General features: G+C 32.4%; 6 protein-coding genes across 6 annotated transcripts; 4 read left to right on the top strand and 2 right to left on the bottom strand.

The window, feature by feature from the left end:
- Positions 1 to 303: 303 nt before the first annotated feature.
- On the bottom strand, positions 304 to 606 carry Chro.20144 (hypothetical protein). The annotated part of the gene is made up of 1 exon (XM_661214.1): positions 304 to 606. The coding sequence occupies one exon, from the start codon at positions 604 to 606 to the stop codon at positions 304 to 306; it is 303 nt and encodes a 100-aa protein (XP_666306.1).
- Positions 607 to 878: 272 nt separating this feature from the next.
- Chro.20143 (hypothetical protein) lies at positions 879 to 2327 on the top strand. The annotated part of the gene is made up of 1 exon (XM_661215.1): positions 879 to 2327. The coding sequence occupies one exon, from the start codon at positions 879 to 881 to the stop codon at positions 2325 to 2327; it is 1449 nt and encodes a 482-aa protein (XP_666307.1).
- Positions 2328 to 2760: 433 nt separating this feature from the next.
- Positions 2761 to 4794, top strand: Chro.20142 (calcium-dependent protein kinase). Its single annotated transcript, XM_661216.1, has 1 exon — positions 2761 to 4794. The coding sequence occupies one exon, from the start codon at positions 2761 to 2763 to the stop codon at positions 4792 to 4794; it is 2034 nt and encodes a 677-aa protein (XP_666308.1).
- A 270-nt stretch (positions 4795 to 5064) lies between these two features.
- Chro.20141 (hypothetical protein) lies at positions 5065 to 6330 on the top strand. Its single annotated transcript, XM_661217.1, has 1 exon — positions 5065 to 6330. One exon carries the CDS (start codon positions 5065 to 5067, stop codon positions 6328 to 6330), a length of 1266 nt encoding a protein of 421 aa, XP_666309.1.
- Positions 6331 to 6406: 76 nt separating this feature from the next.
- Positions 6407 to 8461, bottom strand: Chro.20140 (hypothetical protein). The annotated part of the gene is made up of 1 exon (XM_661218.1): positions 6407 to 8461. The coding sequence occupies one exon, from the start codon at positions 8459 to 8461 to the stop codon at positions 6407 to 6409; it is 2055 nt and encodes a 684-aa protein (XP_666310.1).
- A 371-nt stretch (positions 8462 to 8832) lies between these two features.
- Chro.20139 (hypothetical protein) lies at positions 8833 to 11033 on the top strand (the record flags this gene model as incomplete). The annotated part of the gene is made up of 1 exon (XM_661219.1): positions 8833 to 11033. A coding segment is annotated over one exon (2201 nt), but the record flags the coding sequence as incomplete, so codon positions are not given.

The following is an 11033-nucleotide window of genomic DNA, read 5'->3' on the forward strand; positions in this document are numbered from 1 at the left end:
ACCTCAATATTCAAATATATATTTTTCCTCAAAATCTGTTTCTCTCTCATGAAGTATTCCCCAAACCCAAATAGATTATCGAAAAATGAAGAACTCATAAATATTTCATCTATGTTTGGCGTCATCCAAGGACTATCTTCAAACCAGCTATATGCCTGCTTAGTCCTTCTATCTTTATAAATATTATACTTTTGTCCAGCTTGTCCTATTCCAGAATTACTAAATTGTTTTCTTTTTTTTGAATCTGAAAGCGTCTCATATGCACTAAAAATACAGTTAATTAATTTATAAGTCCAGTTTAACTTACTTCACTATTTTTGCCATTTTATTTTTGGCTTCTTCCGATGGGTTTAAATCAGGATGGTACTTTTTTGCTAACTCCTTAAACTTAAGCTTAATTTCTTCATCAGATGCATTTCTAGAAACTCCTAAGACTTTATATGGATCGCTACTATACGTAATACTTTTAAAAAATATTCTATTTGATAAGTTGAAAAGGGCACCATAAAATAAGCATCTTCCATTAAACGATACGTTTAGCTGTTGGAATATGGATCTAGAAAGAATCTGCCTAAACTTCAAGGACCTTAAACAAACTCCTTTCATTATTTCACATAGCCAACTTCCATCAGAGCTATTGTTATGGCAAACGTTAAGATAAATAAAGCGGTAGTTTGTAAATATTCATTAATTTCAGGGAGTAAAATACTGCTAAAGAGCAACAATAAAATAATGTGGCACTCCCATTAATACTTTAATTGAGAACAAAATAACTTGATCTGAACAAAGTTCAATTTCTATTATGTCGGAATGGCGGTATACGACGCCGCATTGTAACTTTTGACTTAATTCATATATATTTTTCTTTTTTTTCCAAAATGGATAATGAATCGCAAAATAGAAATGAGAACTCTCCTTTGTTAAGAGAAGATAATCAAAAAACTCCATATGGTATTAACCGCTACATACTCTTAATAATTTACTGTGTTTTTTGCGGCCTTACAACTTCGGCAATTCAGCAAAGTATCTGCATTAGATTTATTATGAATAAGTTAGGCGCATATGAATGGGTTTGCAATGGTATTCCAACTGAAATTTTGCCAACTGGAGCTAAATGCAAAGCTCAAGATAACTATATTACAACATGTTGGACAGCAGGCATTATGGCACCTAATATAATTCTTTCAGTATTAGGAGGTGGAAAGCTATTTGATAATTTGGGTCCAAAATTAACTGGATTTATCGGGCAAGTAATGTTTATGCTTGGGCTTTTAATTTTTTGTATTAGCAATCAAAACTTTCCATTATATCCGCTTGGATTTATATTAATAGGTTTGCCTCAAGGCCCAATTTTTAACAGTGTTGTATCTGTAAGTAATTTATTTCCAAACCATGGTAATAAAATAATATCTATTTTAAGTACAATGGGCGATGTTTCAGCATTTGTATTTTATTTCATCTACCATTTCCACGAATTTTCTGGAATTCGTATTAGAAATATTTTGATATTTTATTCAATTGTTGTATGTGGTGCACTGGCAATGGTTGCACTATTGCTCATTCCCAAAAATTCTTTTGAAAAATTTCAAGGCTCAGATTCAATTGAGGAAGAAGATTCTAACTCAGAACTAACGTTTAATACAACATGCTCTACAGAGATGATCTCTCTTCATAATCAATCATTAATTAATCAACTCAAATCTTCATTTTTCATTCTTTTACTTCCTTACTTTACTCTTACAGTTTTCAGATCGGACTCAATTAAGGCATGCCTGGATTCATTCTTACAAAGTGCTAATAATACTGACATAGATCTTATAAGAAGCCAGATGTCTATATTTTCTACCCTTCAATGCTTTTCGTTCATATTTTCTTTAATGAATGGGTTTATAATGGACAAAATTGGAGTTTCTAAAGGGATGATCTTCCAAAACTCATTGGGAATTATTGTATCATTTCTTTTCTTATTCAACGCATCTCATATAGTGAGAATAGTTTCATTCTTTATATTCTTTTCTTATGCAAGCTGCATTTATTCGACTGCATACTGTTATTTAGTCGAATGTTTTGGATTCTCTAATATTAATTTCCTAATGGCATTGACAACTGCACCTGTTGGATTTATTTACATAGTTATTCCAATTATGTATAGTAAATTGAACCCCTCAAACTTCTTCTACTTCCATCTATTTTACGTAATTTCATCATTCATTATGTATGTAACCCCAATTAATTTGCTAATGAATAACCCAAACGAAACTCAAAGAGCCAACTTAAGTGACGGATTGTCTTCTGTGCAGGTGGATGAAGCAAAAACATTCAATTAATAATAGAAAAACTTTCTAGATAGCTGTAGATATTAGTTGTAAAAAAAATAAGTCCTTAATTTTGAAAAAAAAAACCATTAGCCTAAAATTACACTATCTAAATAACATCAGATCTAGTAAAAAGAATGAAAAAAACAAAATGGTTCCTCTATTACTTGAGTGCATTTATAAACAATTATGAAATTTTGTCAATTACTATAATTTTTTTTCAGAAAAATTGGCACGATCGTGTTATTTTGAAAAAAAAAAAATACACCAACCTTAAGAAAAAAGTCAGACCCGAACGAATTACCGCCTAATATGGACAAGACTCTGAATTGACATGTTAAACAATAGAATATTAATCTTTTTATAGGTTTTAGTAAAATTCAAAATTTGTTTTTAGTGAATAATTTTTGTAAAATTAGGAGCATCTGCGTTCACATAGTTAATAATGTTAAATATAGAACAAAATGCAGATGAATGCGCTAAACGTGAAGGAGCTAATATGGTACCTGTATTACATAATGTAACGGAAGAGTGCAATATTAAAGCCGAAGAAAAGGAAATTGTACCAGAAATTGAAGAAGCTAAACCTAAATCCAATAACTGCTTAGGCTCTGATGAATATCTTGAGGGACACATTTATGCAGCTATGTGTACAAAGTGTGCAGGGGAGCTTCAGCAAAAACTCAATCCAACAGAACCATACCGTGATCCAAAAAAGGTTAGCGGGAAAGAACAGATTTCTCGTGGACTAATTATTGAAAGTAAGTCATTTGTGGATGCAAATAAGAATATCAAATTTTCAAAAAAAGCCGAAAAGAATGAATATGCAGGCCTCTGCTCAAGTCCGGAAGTAACCACTCCAAATGGTGAGCGTGAAACTTCTACGGATTCAAATATCAAAAATACTGAGAGTACAAAAGTTTCTCACGGGATTTTTGATAGAACATGCTTAATTCAAGAGCATGCGCTTGTTAACAGGAATATTAATGATTTCTACGAACTGAACTTGGGAAATTTGGGGAGAGGCTCTTATGGATCTGTTGTAAAAGCTATTGATAAACAATCAGGTGCACAGAGAGCAGTAAAAATAATACTTAAACCAAAACTCGAGAATATTAACCGTTTAAAAAGAGAAATTTTGATAATGAAAAGGCTGGACCATCCAAATATTATTAAACTTTTTGAAGTATTTGAGGATACAAATTATCTCTATTTTGTCATGGAGATTTGCACGGGAGGAGAATTATTTGATAGAATTATTAAGCGAGGACACTTTTCTGAAAGGTATGCAGCAGTGATTATGAGACAAGTTTTTAGTGCAATTGCATACTGCCATTCTAATGAATTTATGCACAGAGACCTAAAACCAGAAAATCTTTTATTTTCGGACTCTTCTCCAAACTCTCTATTGAAAGTAATTGATTGGGGTTTTGCTGCAAAGTGCCCAAAAACACACAAGTTTACTTCTGTTGTGGGAACTCCTTATTATGTTGCTCCAGAGGTACTATATGGTAGCTATAGTAAATTATGTGATTTATGGAGCGCAGGAGTAATCTTGTATATTTTACTATGCGGATATCCGCCGTTTCATGGAAAAGATAATGTTGAGATTTTACGAAAGGTAAAAATTGGTCAATATTCATTAGAACACAACAGTTGGAAGTATGTTTCGGACTCTGCAAAAGATCTTATTAAGAGGTTATTAATGACCGATCCAAATAAGAGGATAAGCGCCCAAGATGCCTTAAATCATCCTTGGATTAAATCTCAAATTTCTTCTCCAAATACTGCAGATGCTACTTATTTTACTAACGATGTTTGTAATTCATTGCTTGCAAGATTCAGGGACTTCCAAAGACAAAGTAAATTAAAGAAATTAGCTCTTACATGTGTTGCATACCACCTTAATGACGCTGATATAGGCGCATTACAAAAATTGTTTTCTACATTAGATAGAAACGGAGATGGAGTTTTAACAATTAATGAAATCAGAAGTGCACTACACAAAATTCAAAATGTATCTCAGTTGGGAGATGATATAGATAATTTATTAATGGAATTAGATACTGACGGAAATGGTAGAATAGATTACACAGAGTTTATTGCTGCATCAATTGATCATAAGCTATATGAGCAAGAATCACTCTGCAAGGCAGCATTCAAAGTATTTGATCTTGACATGGATGGTAGGATATCTCCTCAAGAACTTAGCCGTGTTCTAAATATCACGTTTCTTCAAGAAGCATTTGAACAATCGACAATAGACTCGCTGTTAAAGGAAGTAGATATTAATCAAGATGGCTATATTGACTTTAATGAGTTTATGAAAATGATGATGGGAGACAAGCAAGAACAAAAACTAGAAACTAAAGTTCAAAAAATTGAAGATGAGGGGAGCGGCAATAAAAAGCTTTCAAAAGGTGGAATAATTTCAGATATATTTGGTACTAACAGCATTTTTAAGAAGCTGAATAATTAATTATTGTGTTTTCAAACCTTGCTCTGTTTCTTTAGTACTATAAGGGATCTTGGGGGGAATTTCCATAATTTGATTCCTAAACTATGTAGGTTATTTTTAAATAATTAAATAGATCTATTAATCCGTTATTTGCGGCAATCACGAATAGTGTTGGTTAGTTATTGAGCGCCAACGTTGGCTAATTTTTACATGTTTCCTCACGAAAAGTGAGTTTGAGTATAAATAAACCAATTCTTCCATCTTAATTACTAAGTAGAATTTGTAGTTAAAATGAAGAGTTTGCCTCTTATTAATTATTCTACAATATTTATGTTTTTATATAGTTGCTTTACTGTATTTAATTATGCAACTTGTGAATTGTTTATTGTCAATAGCAAAGCCACAAATCAGACAAATGATTCATGGTTTAATTTGGACTTATTGAGAGAGTTTCTGATGGATGAAAATGTAACATCAAGCTCAGCTGATGTTTTTGAGGGCTTTAAAAAGATGATTAAAGTTTCTCCTCCAACTCCTAAAACCAAGTCTAGTTCATGGATACCACAAAACATTAAAGACGTAATATCAAGGATTAATTCAAATTCAAAAAAAGAAGTGAAACATAAACCAATATTAAAAAGAAAATTTGAAGATTTAAAGCACTACCTCGAGTATCATCTATATCCTGAAAATCCGCAAAATAATACAAAGCCAGAAGAAAAGGGTAGGAACATGTTTTCATTTGGATTTGCGGGAAAGAACTTAAATGAACAAAATAACAAGAAGTCGACTATCCAGAGTTCAGAGAGCTCGAGTAGGGAGCAAGCTTTAATTGAACAAAAGTCAGAAGGAACTACTCAAAACCCAAACAACATGAAAGAAACATCTAATCAAAACACTCCATCAAGTCCAACTCCTGAATTACCGGCAGATCAATGCGAAAAGAATGTAATTAACATGTTTAAGGACTGTATTGAGCGATGTAAGAGCAATCTTAAACAAGCACAATACAAATCCGGAGGTATTTCTCCCCTTATTGTTTCAGAACTAAATACTTGCATTCATACATGCAGGCATTCTGCAAATTCTTCAAATTGTAAGTTATCAGCCAACTCTATAAACTTGATCAATCAAGAAATCCCAGTTCCAAAGCCTACAATAAGAAGGAATCAAAAAAATCAGGAGAAAAGTCGTGGTTTGTTAAGCAAATATATTATTGATCCTATCGTTAGTTTCATCACAACATGTCTATTTTGCTTACTAGGTATCATTGTGGTCCTTTACTATTTCAAGGAATATAGGTTTTATCCAAGAATGGCCGATTATATTACTTACAAGATTGAGTCATATTACACCGAGGATGAAAAAAGAAGGGCAATATTTGAAGGTGATGGTTTCCCTCAACAGCCGAAGGTAAACTGGAAACGAACAATTGTCTACTTTGTTAGATTAAACTACCTTCCACGAGTTTTAGCTAACAACTTTACCTGGTTAATACCTATGAGAGACCATTATCAACAAGTAACTGATCCTAGTAACTATGTTAGAGTGCATTAGAGTACTTAAACACCGCAGTAAGAAAATATACTTTAGATAAGTTTTTATTAATTTCTTTATAATTAACTGAGAAAAATTAATCGGATTCTATCTCATAAGACGAGTCATCTGAAATCTCAGATGACGAGTCGAGATTCTCTAGCCCAGTTTGATCTTGTTTTAAATGTTCTAATGCAGCTCTATAGTCGTCATAGGAAATTACTGGCTCAAAATCTTCAATTATTTTCCATAATATAAAGAATCCTAAATCTCTGCTCTTCCAATAATTAAAGTGCGACTGAAGAAATGCTAATGACGAAATGTAGTGTTCAGTAGTCCCTTCTTGGAGTTGATAGTCCACTCTAATTGGTATTCCTGGCACCTCATTGGTTTTTAACAAAGAAAAATTTACAGATTCGCTTTCTCTTCTATCAGAATTGCTATGCGTTTTTAACTGCCTTTCTGATGAATTTAAAAAGTTGATACCAGTAAATGCACCCGTCTTTCTACTTGCAGAAAACTTTGTTTTAAATTTAGAAATCACAGATTCATCTCGCAATTGTTTAATCTTTTGGTCTCTAGGAACAAGATTGACTTCTAACGTAGATTTATATTCATTCACTCCCCCCCATCCTAATATTCCGCCAAGCACAGCATTAGAAATGGAAGAGGTTATCCCACTAATACTCTCATACAAAGCTTTTCTTGCATTCTCCATCTCCTTATCCCACTGATGATAAGTTCTCTTTGAAAGATTGCGCCAATACGGTAAAAGAACAGGATCAGGCAGAGAAACCAAATTTGGATATAATAATGGCTCAAGCCTGAATGCAACAGGGTCATATGGATGAAAGACGTTGTAGATCTTTAATTCAGGGCATTTATTCAGAATAAAATTACCTCCACTAAAACCTTCATTGGGCTGAATTGGTGCAAGACCCTTCGGAAGAGTCAATCCTGAACGCAGATACTCAGGAAACATCATTACAAGCATCGCTGGTAATGGCGAACCCCATAGAAACAGGTGATCTACGACAAAGTCGAGCTTTGGTATTTCTGACTTAGTAATCCTGGTCTGTTGTCTTGAAACAAGCTCATATACTATTACGCTTCCCAAAGAGTGTCCAATTAAGACAATTTTTGGTTTTTCCGAAATTTTTGACTTATACTGTTTAATTTTCTGATTTAATTGCTTTGCAACTTCCGCAATAATATAATCTCCGTATCTCGGAACCATAAAATACATCACATCCCCAATCGTCTTATTTAGAAGCATTCTATTTTCTCTATGTTGAGGAAGAGTAATTCTGTCAAACATATGGTCTTGTACAGATGCCAATTTACTTTTCCAATCTACTGCATCCACCGTAATATCAATATCTACCTCCCAAAACCAGTGTGCCTTTACAGATTCTAGCTGGTGAACAAATTCCTCCCTATTTTTATTAATGGCAGACTCGTTGCTACCAATTCCGTGAACAATCAGCATAATATGAGGCGGTTGTTTTGATTTTCTTGGAGAAAATGGGCCATATCCATCAATTATAGGTAGCTTCTTTTCTGATAATGGCGAAAACTGTTCTGATGAAGAATTCTCGCTTGCCAATGTTTCTTTGTGTGAATTTGGAGGACTAAAATCTTCATAATTCAAAATTCTATTATTAGGACCAGGACTATCATTTTGGAATAAATCAGAGTTTTCTTGAAAGCTGTTTTTAGTACCACTATTGAACCTTATTTTCTTTTTCTTTCTTTTCCCGGCCCCAAATCGATTCGTTTTGTTTCTTCTGGTTTGCGATTCAACGTTACTGTTTGAAGATAAATTATAATCGTCTCGTTTTCCATTAGCTTCATTAGAAATTAAATTATCTATTTCCGAAAAACTAGTATTAAGTCCTTTCTTTTTAGAGGTGCTTTTCTGAGTTGAATGCTTTTTATCAATTATAAAAAAGTCTCTACAACCAGTAACGAAGGAAGTCTTGTCATTTTTTGGAATAACCGAAAACAAATTGTCAAATTCTTCAATCAATTTCTCTTTGCTTCGGCTAGAATGGCGATCAGCTTGAATCAATGTATCAGGCTCAAAAAAATCTTGAAAAGTAAAATCAATGGATATTTTCTTATCATGTAGGTTTTTTAGTTGTGGGGACATATTGTCAAAGTAGTAGCTTTAAACTTTTATAAAAGTACAAATATTACATAATAACATATACCTAAGCTTTATTTTCAATTATCTATTAATCAATATAACACATTCTTTTTTTCTTATTGAAATTTTAATTTTATTTTATTCTATTTTAGCGGCAATTTTTTTAATTTACAATTGGTGGGGGTGTGAGTCTAGTAATGACTGTATTTATTGGCATGTGAAAATAATGGCTAAAATTACTTAAAATAAAAAATCAACTCAAGCCTTAATAACAAATAAGAATAAATGAGTATTGTTTTTTGATGTTCAGTTTTTGTTAGTCTATATTTCATGAAAATTTCAAACTTATCAGTTTTACAAAAATTGAAAATAAAATGAGGATTTTCAAGGATAGATTTAAACATGAATATGAAGTCTTATTGAAAAAAGTACTTTATAACAAATTTACATTAATAATTTTTGGAGTCTTTACAATAACTTCAATTATTATCAATGAGGCTCGATTTTTGTTTAGAGAATCTACAATTGATTGGATTTTTTTTTCAATAATATTATTTCTAACAATCGTTAGGGGAATCGAAATATTGGTTTTTTTTGCCTTTAAAAAAAACTACCACTCAATATTTTTTTTTGATTTGGTCGCATATATTTTTCTCATTTTATCAGCAGTTTTGTTTGACTCTAGTGAGCATTCAACATGTGATGCTGATATCCTAAACTTTGATGATTTTCAAGTGTTTTCGCAAGTAAAAGGCTACGGATATAACTTTCAACTAAACTTAATAAACTCAACATTACAGTGTGCAAGATTTATTTTATTATTTGTTTGTAATGACTTTTTTACTTTATTCTCAAAGTTATACAATAAAAAATCGATTATTCACACAGAAAACATATATCAACAAAATCAAAAAAAGGATTTGTCAAAGAATAATTTAGATTCTGATAAGCATTTGAGTGAGAATAAAATAGCTCTTTCGCAGATATTGGGCCTTAGATTTGCAATCGTTTTAGTATTAAGTGCGTTGCTATATCCTTTATTAAGTTCATCAGTTTGGATTCAAATAAATAGTTCAGCATTTTTAAGCATTAAAAACCTTAGTCAATTATCCATATTAAGAAACCAGTATCCAGGTGATAAATCATGGCCAATTGCTTATATGTTGGAGTTGTGTAATTTTGTTTATACAAATAGTATTGGAGACTCTACCAAATGGATGAAGCTTGTAGCTATACAATCACCATATACTCTAAATAATAACCCAACATGTGAAGGGTGCCCAAAATCTAATTTGGAAATTATGACTGATGCTATGTCGATTATTTCAAATTCTGAGATTCCTTCCTGGTTTGTTGGAATTTTAACATTACCCACTCTAAAAGAAGGGATCTCGTTAATTCCAATTGAAGATTATAGAAAAATCCGCAAGCAATCACTAAGGCAGTATGTGAGTCAAGTATGTATGAGATCAGGTATTGATTCAATTTCTAACTTTTATAGTTCATGCCCAGAAGAGCTTAAAGCCAAGATAACCATGGTATTTGATACTACTACAATGCTTCAATTGGGGGCAGGATTAAGTATTGGAATATCATTTGTAACTCTAATTTTATTGACAACATTAATGATTTTGGTACATTGTGTATTAGAAAAACATATTTTCAGCAGTATAAAGAGAATTAACGATACTCTCATCTCAATTGCAAGTAATCCATTATTGGCGTTGAAAATGTCTAATAATGCATACAACGAATTAAGTAACGAAAATGCAACTATGGGGAAATTTTCAAATAAAATGCTAGAGGAGACCTTTTCAAAGCTAGGGACATTACTTGCAGTAGGTCTCGGATCTGCAGGTGCTAATATAATTATTCATAATTTAAAAGATGATAAAGTTGTAGTAAAACTCCCTGGTAAAAAAGTAATGGGTATTTACGGGTTTTGCGATATTCGAAACTTCACAGATGCAACCGAAATATTGGGTGAAGATGTAATGGTATTTGTAAATCAAGTTGCCGAAATCACTCATGGAGTAGTTTGCAAATATGGTGGATCAGCAAATAAGAATGTTGGCGATGCATTTTTATTCGTGTGGAAACCTGACGAGAAGTGGGAAGGGATGGAGTCTTTATTAGCTGATATGTCAGTTATGTCATTCGTCATAATTATTAAGCAAATCTCCAGCTGTCCTAAACTAAAAAGAATCGCTATGAGGAGCGAAATCCAAGAAAGAATGCCAAACTATAGAGTAAAGCTTGGATTTGGATTACATTATGGGTGGGCAATAGAAGGCGCAATAGGTTCAGAATATAAAATAGATGCCTCTTATTTATCTCCAAATGTTAACCTTTCTTCAAGACTTGAAAGTGCAACAAAGCATTATGGAGTAAATATTCTGCTTTCTCATAATCTTTTCGAAAAGCTTTCTGTTAGTATGAAGCAGTTTTGCAGGAAAATAGATTGCGTTACTTTAAAAGGTAGTAATCAACCTCTGGAATTATATACAATAGATATTGATCCAGAGGCTCAAGATGATGAGACGAACAGCATTCTTCACCAAGTTGACACTGGTAA

Source organism: Cryptosporidium hominis (assembly GCF_000006425.1).
Source record: "Cryptosporidium hominis TU502 chromosome 2 CHRO012039, whole genome shotgun sequence".
NCBI lineage: Eukaryota > Apicomplexa > Conoidasida > Eucoccidiorida > Cryptosporidiidae > Cryptosporidium > Cryptosporidium hominis.